The sequence below is a fragment of the Trypanosoma cruzi genome, genomic scaffold (genome assembly GCF_000209065.1).
Source record: "Trypanosoma cruzi strain CL Brener 1047053516765 genomic scaffold, whole genome shotgun sequence".
NCBI lineage: Eukaryota > Euglenozoa > Kinetoplastea > Trypanosomatida > Trypanosomatidae > Trypanosoma > Trypanosoma cruzi.
Window position 1 is genome coordinate 1 of NW_001849520.1, and position 15043 is coordinate 15043.

The following is a 15043-nucleotide window of genomic DNA, read 5'->3' on the forward strand; positions in this document are numbered from 1 at the left end:
TACAGCACTGCATTGTGGCAACGCAAGGAATTGGTAACATTGGGTTCGCTCTCGCAAACACTTATTAACGAAATGCCCGCCTCACCCATCACATTGTGTGTTGTGGCCAACAATTACAGTCTTGCTAAGGAGTCGAAGGAGTCTCTCTGTATGCTTAACCGCGCCATTCAGGTGGATCACGACTTTGCGTACGCCCACACCCTCCGTGGGTACGAGTTATTGTACCTGGACCTAAAGTCTGAGGCGGTGGATGCTTTTCATGAGGCAATTCTAATCGATGGTGGCCACTACAACGCATACGCAGGTCTTGGCGAGTTGTACTTTAGAAGTGAGGATTTGCAAAAGGCGCGTAATTACTTTCAACAAGCCATCAGTATCAATCCTTTACCGACCATCATGAACCGGTATGCCGCTACATACCACCGACGAGATGCCACAAGGGAAAACCTGAATGAAGCGCTGCGTATATATGAAAGCGCCATTCGAAGACATCCGACCAACCTTGGTGCTCGTCATCAGCGTGCAGAGGTGTTGATTCGTCTCGGTCGCTTCCATGAAGCCCATGATGAATTGTTAGGGATGACAAAAGAATGTCCCGATGAGGCAATGTTGTATGTGACACTTGCGAAGTGCGTTCATCTCATGGGCTTAACTGGTCAGGCGGTACAGTACTACCACACCGCGATGGACTTGGACCCACGACGGGTCGGCTACATTAAGAGCTGTTTGGAGAGGCTGGCGATGGGAAAACCAGATGTTGCGGAGGCGAATGCCTAGAGGCCACTAATATTATTATCATTACTATTACTATTATGTTTTGGCGGGTAAGGGAATAAAAAGGGGTGGGGGAGTTCATGCCACCAAACGGTTGGAGAATTATTTTGCTCCCTGAATGCATGGGTCCTGTTTTTTTTTTTTTTTTTTTCTGCTTTACTTTGTGTCTTTTTGTTTGGGTTGTTGCGTTCGCCTCCGCACAAAACCGAGGGTAAGGGGTGTGGGCGGAGGGAAAAAAGGGGGAAAAAAAGGAAAAATTCCGCAGAATTCTCTTTTGAGCCCTCGTCTTTGGTTTCTTAAAAAGAGCCGTTAAGAAACGCAAAGAGAAAAGCGGTTCCGCTTCGACAAAAGAGCCTGGACCGGGAAATGACGGAGAAGCTCACACTTGCCGATGATGCAAAGGACATCTGTGAAGAGGTGGTATCACGGCACTTTATGCCGGTCGTGAGGTATCAGCATGAAAAGATCCCCGCCATGGTGTCTGCCATCACAGAGAACGTCGTACAGCGTCTGACGCTGGAGGCAGCTCTCCCAAGAAAATACATAGCGCACTGTGTCGTCTTTCAGAACAATGGTGCTGGATTTAACGCCATTTCGGCGTGCTCTTGGAATCCTGCGAGTGATGCCTGTTATGTGCACCACGCCGAAAACAAGGCAATGCATTGTGTACTGACCGTGTATGGTGTTGTGGCGTGAAAATTGGAAGGAAAAAAGAAAAAGAAAAAGTTTTTGTTATCAGTATGGGCTTGAGCCCTCCCATTTTTTTTTTTTTTTTTTTTCTGGCGTATCCGTGTGAGTACTTTGACTTTCCTTGAGTACCAAAATTTTGTTTGAGCACTTTATTCTACGTTTTTTTTTTTTTTTCTATGCTGTTTCCTTTCTTGACCTGCTGGTCTTGAAAAGTGGGGGGTTAAGGAATTGTCTAGCTGCGGAAGAGATGCTGCGTCGTTGTGGTGTGTGTCGTCGCACGGCTTTTGTGACAGATGTAGAGGGTGACCTATCGTACTTCATTCGCTACGCTGAGCAAAGCAAAGTCTTGTCGTGGATCAACGGACGTCTCGAATTCCGTGACGAGACGTCCCACTTTGTGTACGGCGGGGACGCCTTTGATCATGGCGACGACATCGCGTTTGCCAAAACGCTGTTGGACTTTCGTGATGCCTACCCATCACGTGTGCATCTTATTTTGGGTAATCGTGACATCAACAAGATGGCGTTTGGTGCTCCAATGGCAAAGGTGCTTGGTACGTCACAATTGTCGCCCGAGGCGGCGCAAAGATTAGTTTTCCCATTGACTTTGACCAATGCTTCTGGTGGCAAGGAATGGTTTTCGTATGCGGGGTATTTGGAAGCAAATAACCTGCCATCAGTGGTGACCCAAAGTAACATTTATTCAATGGACGCTAGCGTACAAAATGGGAGCCCCCAATACCTTTGAGCACAGGCGAAGGGAATTGCAAAATATGCGGAGAGGAGGAGGGGATGTGACGGATGTTGAGGTGGCGCAAAGTTTTCTTGACGCTGCCTGCCCTGGAGGTGTATATTATGAGTATTTAAGGCAAGGAAAGATTGCTGAAGTTTTGGATGGAGTTTTATTTGTTCATGGAAGCATTGTGGATCAGAATTTTGGGATTCTCCCAGACAAGGAGGTTTTTGTGGATGGTGCACCCTTAAAACGGTGCAACGTTAGTATGAAAGACGCTACGGCCGAGGAGTGGCTTGGTGCCTTGAATGGCTTTAAGGATGAGGAGTTTAGACAATGGGCGTCAGGAGGTGATGGGATGCTCTTGCGTCAATATGCCTTTCCTGTCTCCATTGTTCCACATTCTGTTGTGGTTCACGCTCTTGTTGAGTCTGATGGTCCTCATTACTTGGGACTTGACGCAGTGGAGTTTCTGAATAGCAGTGGGATATCGATTGTTTGCGGTGGCCACAAGCCTTCGGGAGACACCCCAAGCATTGTGCAGCAGCCTGGTCTGTTACGCCTGGCGGCCGATAATTCATATTGCGCAGGGGATGGCACTCGCGGTGAGTCTGTTGGGGAAGTCCTGTTGGAAGAGGACGGTGCCCTATACATCCATGGACGGCGCGTGGATGGTACGTCGTATGGGTTCCTTGCTACAGAGGCGCCGCTGGGCCGTCACCTGGGCGACGGATGGTGGGTCAAGGCAAAGGTGGGGGAGGATAGTTTTGAGGCGCAACGCACCCGTGATGCGTATCGAACGAGGGACGCCCAGGCCCTCACGGCGGAGGAGGTAGAGACTCGTCTTCGCCAGTGGCGTGAACCCCCTGTAGGGGGAAATGTCCCTGAGCGATGGAGCAAGCAGCGGCTCGATCAAAAACCGCGGGTGGTGAAAGTCAAACGAACTGGTGGGGGTCTGGGAAAAAGTGGGACGGTCCCGCCCCAAAAAAAGACTGCTTGAGAGTTCTTGCTTTGAACGTCTTCTATTTTACTTTTTTTTTTTTACTCTTACCTTTCACCACGCACGAGGCGTGGCTCAACAGTGCAATTGTTTCTGAGATTGCTTCCTGTCTTCTTATAGCTTCCCGCGTGATTGGGAAGCGCGACGCGTCACTATTTCGTGCACTATCGTCGCTTCACCCTCTTGGATCTGGATCCTGTTGCATTCAATGCGTTCCTCAATTTTGACTGCCACAGCCATATATATATATATATATATCTTTTTTTTCTTGTGTGATTTTATGTCTTTCTTTCGAGTTCTTCCGCGAGGGAGTCGGTGAGTGTGCGTTACGCCATGTCATGGACACGGGCGCTGCAAAAATACTTGGTTTCACCGCCGCACGTTCGATACCGTGATGGTGCGAGCGTCTTTGAACGTGTGTGTCGTGCGCATCTTCATGGTTCTCCCGGGCATACCATTGATGTTCGTAGCCTTCCTCTCCTGAGGCGGTTGCGGGGGGAGATGCTCAAGAGTGGTACACCTGAGCAAAAGGCGCGGACATTGGAAACCATTTTGGCCTGTTACTCTAATGCGAATTGCTCTTACACGTATGACCCTGTGAGATCTGAGAAGGAAAATCACCTGCTAACTCTAGAACAACTCCAGTGCCTCGTGGAAGCGCAAATTGCTGGCGTTCCTGTGCGAGCGGTGCACTATCGGTTTCTTCTTCAATCACCACAATTGTCGCAGTTGAGTCCCAATGTCCCACGCTTATTGTTTAGAAAGGTGGCGAATGCCGAGGGTGTGTTGACCGATGATGCCCGTGTAGATGTCAGTGTGGGACTTGCATCCGGAGGCCATTGGGAAGAAGCGTTGCAGCTTTGTCCGCGTTTCCGCCTTCTGGATGTAATCGAACGGGTGGCTTCGTCGCAGCGCCATGGATGGCGTCATGCTTGCACCTTGGTCTCGCACCTCAAAGAAGAAGCGGTCGTTCAAGAAGAGAGTTATTTAGTGAGTACTGCTGCGGCACTGGCACTCCGTTTCGCCGCCACTCGCGACATGGCGATTGGAAGACGGATGGAAACACTTATTGAGGCCTACTTCCTCCAACATCGGGAAACCCCGCCCCCTAAGCGCGTCATCGATTATTTTATTTCCGCCTGTTCGCCTGAACAGTGGCGTTTTGCCACGGGGCTCGTCATGCGTTACAATGGCGGAGTCGAAGACGCGGCGCGGATTCCTCTGGGAAAGGTCATGGCCTTGATGAACGGCGCCCTTCAGTGGGAGCGGGCGCTCCTCCTTTATCAAGCCGTTCCGTCCGCACTGTCGTCGCATGAACGTCAACATGCCGCTGTGCATAATCATGCTCTTGTGGCGCTTGCCAAAGGTAATTTGTGGCAGCAGGCGATTCGATTTTACGCATCACAGCCGGCAAAGAACCTTCATACATACAACGTCTGGCTGCGAATGGTGGTACTTGAGCGAAGGATTCCCTTCGCCTCGGTCTGGGAGAGTTGCATCGAGGCCTTCCAGCGCATTGAAAAACCAGACCACCGCTTCGCCGAAGGTTTGGCACACCTTCTGGCGTCCATTGGGGTGTGGGCTGCGGCCTTGAATGTTGCCAAAACTGCCTCGGAAAAAACACCGCGCGTTCTTATTACGGCCATCAGTGCGGCGGCAATGGCTTCCAATGAACGGGTGGCCTGGAAGGCGGCGAAGGAGCTTAGTTCATATCGACGAGGGCTGTCCGCAAAGCAGTTTTGCACAGCAGTGGCGATAGTTGGTTGTTGTACAAAAAACGCCCCTCAGGACCTCACGGACGCGATGGCCGACGCTCTCGACAGCTGCACGATATCCCAGGAGCAGTTTGACGATGCCATGTGCCACCTGGGGCGGTGCATGGCGCTTTTGGGCGGCGCGGCCCGAAATGATACGAATGCCGAGACGCCCTCTGCCATCCGCCTCATTTTGCGAAGGGAAGGCGCAGAGCGAAATGCGGCAAGCTGGGTCTTTGCCCTCGCCCTGCTGAAAAAGATGTCCGATAGGGGATGGTCGCTGAAAGCCGTTGCGCCGGCTATGCTTTCCTCCGGCCTCGGCGCCTCGATCGCCATCCGCTTTTTGCCCGGCTAATTCGCCGCACTGTGTGGCGCATTCCTTTCTCATAAGCAGCTACAAAGCGCGCCCCACCATCGCAAGGCGAAAAAAACGAAACGCCTTCCCCACTCCTCTCTCCGTTGGGACGTGTCGGCGGGGCTGCTCCCGCGCTGTTTACCACTTTTGGCGCTGCAACCGCCATCGCTATTCTTTTTCCGTCTCCTTCTTTTCACAAGGGTTCCATTAAGCGGTTTCCGGAACCAAACTAAAGCCGGACAGGCCCACCGTCGCTCAGCACCAACCCCGCGTCACAGCGTGTTATCAAGGGAACCAAGTGAGGATGACAGTGTGCATCACCGGGGAATTCGCCCTCAAATGCAGGAAACGGCAACGCACCCGCCGGAAACAGGTGCGCATGATGTCCCTCCACGTCAGCCGCGCAGCCTGTCTCCGATGAGAAGAAATTTGAAGAAACGGACGTCGGCGCACTCCCCTCCACCCCGGGCAAATTAATCAGGACGATGGAAATATCAATTCGGGGGTTCCACACTTGCCGAAGGATGTTATGACGCTCTGACTCCTCCACGTGCATGTCGACCCAATGCTTTATTTCATTTTTTTCCTTTTCACGCGTTTGCATCGTTTTTTTAACTACATCCAACACCGATTGGATGGCAAACGGCACCTTGTCAACCAGCACCGTTCCATTCCTCGAAACACCGACGATCGAAACCCCAAAATCAATGGCTATCAATAAATGGTACCGTTGATACAAGACTTCCATCGGCCAACGCCACACACTTGTTCCGGAGTAGATGTTGTCCCATGGCTCGTTTTCGTGACTCTCGGCATCCTCTACGGGTGCGCCGTGCGTTCTCTCCAAAAATATGGGCATGGACGACGCCTCAGGAGAGTTGTGCGATAAGCCTGCAAACTGCTCGTTGAAAGTTGTCAGTGTGTTGGGCGTCAAGGGCAACGCAATCACACGTCGCAGCTCCTCAAGAGATCGGAGAAGATAGCAATCATCATTCAATTGAGATGGTTTTCGCAAACCCCTGGCGCCTTTTTGTCCGATGGGGTGTTTCAGTGCATATGAAACCTTGTCTGTGGGACGGAATGACTCTGCGCTCTCAAAAAGTAAGTATGGATTCACTGGAGAAGAATCCATGACAAGACCAAACTAAAATGAGACAAGTAGAAGAAAATAAAAACAAGAGAAGGCGCATAAAGGGACGTAACCGCAGTAAAACGTATGATGTGCCCCCGCCCTCCGTTCCACATTTATGGGCTGCTTGGTTGATGGGCTTATTGGTTCGTTATTTCATTGGTTCTTGGAAGCGACGACTTATCAATCCACCGCGCTGGCCCTGGCGGATGCGTAACGGGTTGTGTTGCGCGCCTTCGCCTGAGGCGGCGTCTCCGGGAGTCGAAGCTCCCCTTCGCATTTCCACCCAGCGAGGCGGACGTGCCCCACGATGGCGGCCAGCGTGCGGACAACCAAATTTATCCGCAATGACACAAAGAAACCCCTAACAAAGAAGGGCCGCGCTCCAGAAGGATCGCCGCGCACAATTTTCCACGACACGCGGGTGGCGACCGCTTCGGCTAAAGCCAGGCACCGTCCCAGGACAAACGCGGTGCCGTGCCGAGACCTTTCGCGGGCCGGAGTCGTCGGCACGCACCTCGACCCGCCCGCCAAACACCGCAGTGCCCGAGTACACCATCGCCCGCCCGCCGCTCAGCACCACTCCGACAGCGCGTCGGTCCCGGCATCAAAACCCTCGAGTCGCGGGCCGTCGCGTTCTTGCGTGTCGGCAGGCCGTGCGCAAACGCGAGCAAGCAGCGGCCCCCCGGCACGGCCACCACACGCAAAGAAGCACAGACGCAACCACGCCAGGGGCAAAAACACCCTCCCACAATCGACCGGCACCGCGCGCCAGCCATTTACACGCAGGAGCCGTGCGCAGGAGCCGTGGGCCGGCACCCCTCCTCATCAAGCGCCGCCGCGCCACAACGCACCGTAGAAACGGCGCGCGAACCACGCGAGCGGGCACCGTACACGAGGCAGCAAAAACATTTCGCCCTGCAATTGCCCACGCCAAACACCCCCAGTATGCGCCGCCAACGGCGCCAGGAAGGCCGCAGAAGCGGCCTCTTCCCTCCGCCCGCCTCCTGCTTGGGGCGAACCTCCCCATCCTCCCCCTCTCCTCGGTCCGGACGCCGCAAGGGACTGCCAAGAATAAGCCGTGCGCAAGGCACGCCCGTGGCCGCGACGAGAGAGACAGGACGCTTCCAAGCTTGCGCGGTAGTCCTTTACTTCCCTCGGCCCCGACGGATTGGCATCACGCCTCACAGCGGGTTTTGGCGTCCCACACTCACAGTGGGTGCGGCAAGCGCTGAGCTGAGCCGCGGAAACTTAAAAAAGAAATAAAAGGAAAGAAACAAAAAGATAATTGATTCGGCGGGGCTTTCATTTCATTTGCCATGCCGCACGAGACGGCCGTTTGTTTGTGTACAAACGTTGCCCGCAACGAGAAAAAGCAGTAAAAGAAAAGAAATATTACTTTTTCACGAGCCCGCACAAAATCCTTCGTCCCGCGTGCGGCGCCCAGCCTGTTATTCCACTCCTCCTTTTGTGCGACCCGTGGGACGCACAGCGGTGAGGCCGGCACCGCACGTGGGCGAAAAACAAAGGCGAACAAGAGGGGGAAAACGCCGCGCATCACACTGCAAAACTTCTGACCATTGGGGAAAAAAAAAAAAACACGGCGGCAGGGTGTGGCTGTGTGTGTGGCGCTGCGAGTGTCTGCCCGCCCTGACCGCAAAGAAAACAAAACAAGAGGGAAAGAAATGTGTGCTCCGCCCCACAGGCCCTCGTCGCACGCCCACACGTCACGGCTCCCTCAGCGCGCCGTTCGTCGCGGCCCCTCCTCATGCGTGCAGCAGGCGAGGCGCACAGGGCCGTCGTCATGAGCGTGTCGGTGGGTGTGCGAGTGGAGCAGCCGGGCGGGAAACACACGGCACCCCTCACAGGAAGAGCGCAGAAGAAACAATTAAAAGAGGGAAGAGTAGAAAAGAAGAAACGTCCATAGTGATTGCACTAATCATCAAGCAAAAAAAAAAGAATTGTTCTTTGCGGAGAGTAATTCATTACCGGATGTGCGTTGGTGTGGGGGAGGGCGCAAGTGTCCCACACTGAGGCCGCACACTCCTCACACAGTCGCAAAGCCCCACAGTCCCAACAGCAGAAGATGCAGCGGCAGCAGCACCCTGCTCTCACGCATGGTGCCAGCAACGCTGTCATCCCGCTGCGACGAATTTCCGAGACTGCTTTTGAGTGCGAGGCCGAGTGCCGCAGCCTTTGCTTCCCCGTCCTGTGGCTGGATATCTTCCTCTTGCCCATCAGCTCCTCCCGCCGTCCCCTCATTCTCACCAGAGCTCACGCCCCCCTCAGTTGCTACTGCGGGCTCTTCTTGCCCCTTGCTTTCAGCGGTATGTGATTTTGGATTTGCTGCGCCATTTGCTGCGTCGGAGATGCCCACAGAGGCTTGGGTTGGTTGATCTCCCTGCTTGTTACCGGCAACTTCTGTCTCCACCGTTTGTGCATCATCAGACAAGGAAACGCCATCCTCCGAGCTGGCGGCACTTGAAGATGTAACAGATGCCGACTGGTCTGCGCTCCTCTCCTCTGCTGTGGGTGCCGTGGTATTGGACACCGCTGGTGTGAGTGCATCGCCACCGCTCGCACCACTGCTCCCGTTCGAGGTTACTTGTTCCGTCGGCTGTGGTGCGGCAGGAGTGGGCGCTGGAACAGTTGCCTTTGTCTCTGTGGTAACCGGAGTGGTTACGGGTTCAACGGACGGGGAAGTAGCTGTCGACGCTTTCGCCGGCTTCTTTTCCGTAAATGGAAGAGAAACTTTATTCGCGTTGAGGGCGTCAATCTCAGTTTCATTCAACGGGCGGTTGTACAGAAAGACGTTCGCCACCGTCGCATGGATTTTCCCGCTGCTCAACTGCTCATCGTACGCGCCAAAATAAAAGTGTGAGACCGCGTCCATTAATTCATCAGAAGGACGAGGCAGGGTCAAATTCAACAGGGATTTCCCGTCAACGTACACGGAGCCCACACCGTCATGCATTTTAAGCACCACGTGATACGTTTTGTCCAGCTCCCATTTAGCAAAATAATTCGGGTACAACCCGTGCTCCACGCTCCACTCCATATTATTATCGTACGACAGTCCCAGGAGTGTTGTCTTCCCCATTTTCTTCAGGCCCATCAAAGGAGTGATGCCCGTCGGCACCTCGTGGATCGACACCGTTGCCGCAAGAGTAAACCCATAGTTTGCAAAGTGGAGCGGTCTGGTCGGCCACTGCTTGTCCACGGGCCACTCGGCCCCCGCGCCTTGCCCTTCAAACGTCCACCCACTGGGAGCCTTTTTCGCCGCACCCCTCACAACAGCATTCACCCCGAGGTACTCGTCTTCCCACTCGCCCAAACGAGAATTATTTGCCAAATGGCCCACAAGCCCAGCCGTGGGGATAGGAACAGAACAGTTCCCTCTTGACAGCGCGGCGCCCGAGGCCATTAAGCCGCATTGTCTCGACAAGGCATTGTCCTTCGCGGCCCAAGTATCCAGCGCACGCCATATCCAGTGCAGCTCGGACGTCAGATCCAGGAAGAAGGCTCCAGAGTTGCTTCCAACACCGGCCTCGTACAAACAATACAGCTTATCATTCGCGTACAACAGAGAGCTGGAGGTCGCGCTATTCCCAGTGGGTAACAGGCCAACCTGGTAAATGCGGTTGGTGTCTGTTAGCCACAGACGAATCTCGTTCTTTCTGTCGTGTCTGGGATATTCCAGCTGGGTGAGGAGGATCACCTTCTTTCCACCAATAGTTGCAGTGATGAGTCCACTCTGAATGTGGAGTCCAAGACCTGCCAATGAGTTGCTCCACACGCGCGAGAGTGTCCCCAGAGCCTCCGTCCACGTGTTCCCCTTGTCAGTCGACTCGTACACCCTTTGGCGACCGTACTCACATGAGGTGATCATGATGATTTTCCCAGCCTCCCATTCAAGGATACTGGGGTTGGTGCAGCCCGCATGTGTCGCGCTTTTCGCAAAGGTCCAGTGCTGTTGACCGGGATTCATGTACATGATTGTGGACGCAGTGCTCCCTCCCATTGTCAGAAACTGCACGGGAAACACGAGCGTGCCATCCGTCATTTTCGTGATGGAAGTACTGGCATCGTTGAGGAAGCCAATCAATTCGTCGGATTCATGTGGATAGGGAGGGCGAATGCTCATAGAGACGGAAGTCATCGACAAACTTCCGCTTCGTCCAGGCCCCGTCTCCAGAAAATGAATAACAGACTCCACACCACTTCCTCCCCACTCATCGGCAAACCGAATTCTGGCCCCGTTCCGTAAGTCGTAGCCCTCCACAAATGCAAAAAGCGGTCCGAAGGGTCCAAAAGACGAGGGAAACGACATCCAGTAAGGGTGTGCAGCAAAACCATCAATACCTCCAGGTCTCGGGTACGGACTCCAATTCACCCCACGATTCACGCTGAGCTGCGCCGTCAACTGCATGGACGCATTCCCGCTCCCCAAAGTTCTATTGAACTGAGCTCCAGCAATGGCCAGCAGCATCCCGTTCACATTCACAAGATGGGGATTGAGGAAAATGTGGCCAGCGGCCGCTGCGTTTGCGACTGGATACTCCCTTGGCAACCGCTCCAAACTGTGTCTTCCACTGGAATCGCCCACTCTCGTTCCATAGTTTTGGGCCTGCACAGGCCCCGCGGCGGCGCACATCATCACGACGAGGAGGAGCAGCACCGCGGAAGCAAACACACGCCGGGACATGTTGGGCCTCTGCGGCTCACTCTCTCTTCCTTCCCTCCTCCTTCCGCTGGATCCGGTCGCGCGGCGACGGTTGTGTGTGCGTTGGGTGCCTTCACAGCAGCAACACCTGAGAGCATATAAATATGTGTGTGTTGGTTTGTTTGCAAGGAATCAAATTGAAAAACAAGCGCCAAAACAGGACGTGGCAGAAGATTGGTTGACGTCACGCATCCACAGTACAACACATCAGCATCTTCGTAACCACTGCAGTCATTATTCTCACCTTCCAAGACGGCTCAAGCACTGTGAGACCGCACACAGAAGCAGAGACACTGACTTTCACGCACGGGGGAAGACGCTCTCCGGAAAACGGCATCAATCAACAGAAAGTAGGAGCGAACGGAATCCCAAGTGCTGCAAACAAAGAAAACAACAACAACTTCATTCTCCACGGCCGTGTACAGAAGGCGACAACGCGAGATATAAACATGGAGGTGCACACACGTCTCTGATATTCGTAAATATGACCACCTGAGGTTCCAATTGCTTCTGGCGGAGTCTCGCCCACTTTTGTCCTGCCGTACAACAACGAAGCCTCACCATCCCGCAAAGCAACGTCAGGCTGTGCAAGAGCAGCAGCCGCAGGCGTGGCAGAGACAACAGCCGCGGCTACTGAAAAGTGCGTGGATGGATCCGCCGTCGCATTCACTGTTCCAGACGCCGACAGGAGACAAAGAAGAACTCGCACCATCAGTCCGTGCCTTCTGCTTCCATTGTCCACGCAAAGCACGTGGAAAACAAGAGTCATGCGGATAAAAACAACAACTTCACATACAACACCAGCGAACTTGTCAGAAAATCGCTCCTTTTTTACTTTTTCCAGATGTTGCCTGGATGCTCTTCCTGTCAGACTTTTAGCGTCCGTCAGGTTCCCCATCTGTTGTGTCATTTGGCAAGCCCGTTTCTCATACTTCGTGTTCGCAGCGACAAATCAGACAGTAATGTGATCAACAGTCACTCCGTTTCTGTTGATTTCACTCGCTGATGCTCATGACAACAGACACTTCTCCTGGGCTCCTCATGCCTCTCTCAAGTCAGGAGGTCATTGGCAACACGGGAAAGCATGCGCCTCGCCACCCCCCATCCCCCTCAAGCACAAATGCCGGTGCTCACGCCGAGAAATCCGTGTTGACCTGGTCGTTTTGCTCTCTCCGTTACTTGCAATGCGCTTCATGATTAACGGACTGTCCACGCCGGTTTGCGCCAGCACGGTAGGGTCAGAAGGAGTCTCATGCACCGAGTCCCCCAGCCATGATGCCTGTCAACCATCACCAAAATAAAAAAAAGTGAAAAACGATGGTTTTTTGGGCCTCTCCAACGCCCTTGGGACCCTCGGTCATTTTGATTGCTGCAGAAATATACGAAAAGGAATCCCCAGCAAAGAAAACTCCGTGACTACAGGTGCCGTCCCTCCTCATATTTCATAAATAACAGGTGAAAACAACATTGATCCAACCCACTCCCTGCACGTGCATTGTGCACTTCAGCACAGCAGTCAATGTTCCCAAGTAAAAGCCCCAATCTAGAAATGAATTCCGCACGACACACCAGAAAGAAAGCCGTTATCCGTGAAAGCTTCCGGCGTGGCCAATTCCATCTCTTCCCATCGCCAATGGAGGGAATACTTTGCTGTTGGCCACGGCACGGCGGAGTAACAGTGCGGCAACAAGGAACAGCAACAGCGACAGGGTCCCCCACCGAAGCAGTGGAGAATGAAGCAGAAACGCCATCCTCTCTTTCCCCCTTGTCCCACATCGCAGCACCGTATTTCCTTCACCAGACTCACAGGGCACCGATACCATCATTAGTATGCCATTCATAATCTGGGTGTATGTGGCTAAAATCATCGTCCTGCATCAGCGTCAGGTGGAGAACGCAATAGCGAAATTCCTCCTCATTTGGGTGCCACGGGGCATCGATACAGCATTGGTTAACTGCTGGTAGTGGCAGTAGTGGCGCTAGTCAGTCTGTGTGTGAGGAGGAGGAAAGGGGAGAAGAGTGCACCCAGAACGGGAAAAGAAGCTCTCGCCATTGGTGATACACGCATGCTCGCCCTATTTCCGTTTTTTTCTACCGAATTAAAACCAAGCAACAGCGGGTCGGATTCCTCTTGCACCCGCTCTCCTCTCTCCCTCCTTCACTCCCACTACCGGAAAGACATGCAGATACGCACACACCTTAGGCCAAGGTTTGCTCTTAGTCTCTCGGGTAATGGATAAAACTGTCAGTGTCTCTTATTCACTACCCACTTAAAATGGAATGGTGAATGTTCCGTGAACCCGACGCGTCCACAGCAGCGCCATGAAGCAGGAAGAGGACTTGTCCGATCACCCAACAAGATCCATCATAATTGCGGCTTCATTGGCGCCACGGTTGGCAATGCGAGAAAGGGAAGGGTCACAAAGCTGGCGAAGAGACCTGAAATAGAAATACAGCGCACTCACTCCCTGTCCAACTTTTTAATAAAAAGGAACAACAACAACAGAAAGAAAAAAAGACAGGGATGTGTCCGGGGCAATAGAGAAGACGTGGGGAAAAAAAAAGGTAGACAACTCAGTATGTACCCCTTGCCGTCAAACATATTTGTTTTTGTTCTTTGCTCTTTCTTTTCGCCTCGTTCCAAACCAATTCAGGCTCTATATGCAACAAAAATCCACGTTTACCTCCTGTCAGCTGTGAATGCAGCCCCACAGAGCACTAGAAAGCAGCTTCAATGTTTGTTCTATCAACTCCGCTTCTTCTTCATCCAGCAGCTCATCGAGCGTACCTCCTTCACTCGTCCCACGGTAGAGTGCCGCGCTCTCGATGCAACCAGACGAGCCACTGGAAAATTCCACAACGGTGAAACACCTCCGATTCGTCTGACAGCTTGCTAACGTCAACGCAATGGTACTATTATTATTATTATTATTGCTGTATTTACAATGAGTCCCGGCAAGTTTTTCCCCAGACCCTTCCAGAAAGAGGTGAAGGGAAAAGTTGGGTTCACAAGCTGCTAAAAGAGCACCGTGATGACTCGCCAGTATCAACTTCCAGTCTAAAAAAATCTCTAAAAATGGCTTAGAAACGTTAAAAAGACGGTGTTTCCTCCAATGAGCTTGCAAAGTCTGCAGATCCTCTCTGGACGGTCCCTGTTCGGCGCTATCGGTGCTGTCATTATCATTATTGTTGGCTTCATTTTTCTCACCCCGAGATGCGCGTATTTTCCCCCATGCAAAATCCAGCCGCTGCTGGAGCATGCCGTCCAGAAGCAGTTGGAGCAGCTGGCGTTTGGCCGAGAGGGCCAGCTTGGGAAGATCACTGTTGGGGCAACGATCGCATGTGGTGACGTCCCGGACGGTAGAAAGCAACACGAACAGACGAGACGTTGCCCAGACCATCACCCCACAGTAGTGGTATCTTTCCTGCGTGGATTCCCTCAGGAGTAGCTCGCCCTGTCTGGGAATCAATTGTCTCATACCGTTGCTGTCCGGGCCTTCGGATGAGTTTTTTGCCGTCATTTTCCGCGCCCGGCGCACGCATGATTCCTCCACATCAAACACACAGACAAAGTTGAGACTTTCGCATGGCGGATTTGGATAATGTTGCACAAGAGTCTCAAGGGCATCGGATGTCAAAAGTTGACCGAATAGGAGCGACGCATACATCTGCACGTAACGTAGCATGCGATTCACTGTCAGATCATAAAGAACACTACTAAAAATAAGGTCACGTTTAAGCTTTGCGGCGGCGAGGGCGGCCATACTAGCAGAGAGAGATCCACCACTGGCCATGAATACGTCAATGGCAAAATGAGCGACTTGGAACCCTACTTGCACAACAAACAATCCTCCCCTTCTAAGTGTGGCGGTTGCCGCAAGCTCG

At 53.0% G+C, this 15043-nt stretch overlaps 7 protein-coding genes and 1 pseudogene across 7 annotated transcripts, besides 10 other annotated features; 4 read left to right on the plus strand and 4 right to left on the minus strand.

Annotated features, from left to right (window-relative positions):
• Tc00.1047053510491.10 (hypothetical protein, conserved) lies at positions 1–777 on the plus strand (the record flags this gene model as incomplete). Its single annotated transcript, XM_803064.1, has 1 exon — positions 1–777. A coding segment is annotated over one exon (777 nt), but the record flags the coding sequence as incomplete, so codon positions are not given.
• Positions 1–8088: a sequence feature (heterozygous, Esmeraldo-like haplotype).
• Positions 788–814: a microsatellite.
• Positions 907–951: a sequence feature (T-rich).
• Tc00.1047053510491.20 (dynein light chain, putative) lies at positions 1141–1470 on the plus strand (the record flags this gene model as incomplete). The annotated part of the gene is made up of 1 exon (XM_803065.1): positions 1141–1470. One exon carries the CDS (start codon positions 1141–1143, stop codon positions 1468–1470), a length of 330 nt encoding a protein of 109 aa, XP_808158.1.
• Positions 1534–1553: a microsatellite.
• Positions 1712–3193, plus strand: Tc00.1047053510491.30 (annotated as a pseudogene).
• Positions 3436–3455: a microsatellite.
• Tc00.1047053510491.40 (hypothetical protein, conserved) lies at positions 3531–5306 on the plus strand (the record flags this gene model as incomplete). The annotated part of the gene is made up of 1 exon (XM_803066.1): positions 3531–5306. One exon carries the CDS (start codon positions 3531–3533, stop codon positions 5304–5306), a length of 1776 nt encoding a protein of 591 aa, XP_808159.1.
• Positions 5536–6438, minus strand: Tc00.1047053510491.50 (hypothetical protein, conserved; the record flags this gene model as incomplete). Its single annotated transcript, XM_803067.1, has 1 exon — positions 5536–6438. The coding sequence occupies one exon, from the start codon at positions 6436–6438 to the stop codon at positions 5536–5538; it is 903 nt and encodes a 300-aa protein (XP_808160.1).
• Positions 8089–8198: a sequence feature (haploid, Esmeraldo-like haplotype).
• Positions 8199–10625: a sequence feature (areas not merged during assembly with more than two copies in the genome that could not be assigned to a particular haplotype).
• Tc00.1047053510491.60 (trans-sialidase, putative) lies at positions 8483–11140 on the minus strand (the record flags this gene model as incomplete). Its single annotated transcript, XM_803068.1, has 1 exon — positions 8483–11140. One exon carries the CDS (start codon positions 11138–11140, stop codon positions 8483–8485), a length of 2658 nt encoding a protein of 885 aa, XP_808161.1.
• Positions 10626–11491: a sequence feature (haploid, Esmeraldo-like haplotype).
• Positions 11492–12850: a sequence feature (areas merged during assembly that could not be assigned to a particular haplotype. This can correspond to areas where the two haplotypes were merged or to regions with more than two copies in the genome that were merged during assembly.).
• On the minus strand, positions 11499–12068 carry Tc00.1047053510491.70 (uncharacterized protein; the record flags this gene model as incomplete). Its single annotated transcript, XM_803069.1, has 1 exon — positions 11499–12068. One exon carries the CDS (start codon positions 12066–12068, stop codon positions 11499–11501), a length of 570 nt encoding a protein of 189 aa, XP_808162.1.
• Positions 12851–15043: a sequence feature (heterozygous, Esmeraldo-like haplotype).
• Positions 13849–15043, minus strand: Tc00.1047053510491.80 (hypothetical protein, conserved; the record flags this gene model as incomplete). The annotated part of the gene is made up of 1 exon (XM_803070.1): positions 13849–15043. A coding segment is annotated over one exon (1195 nt), but the record flags the coding sequence as incomplete, so codon positions are not given.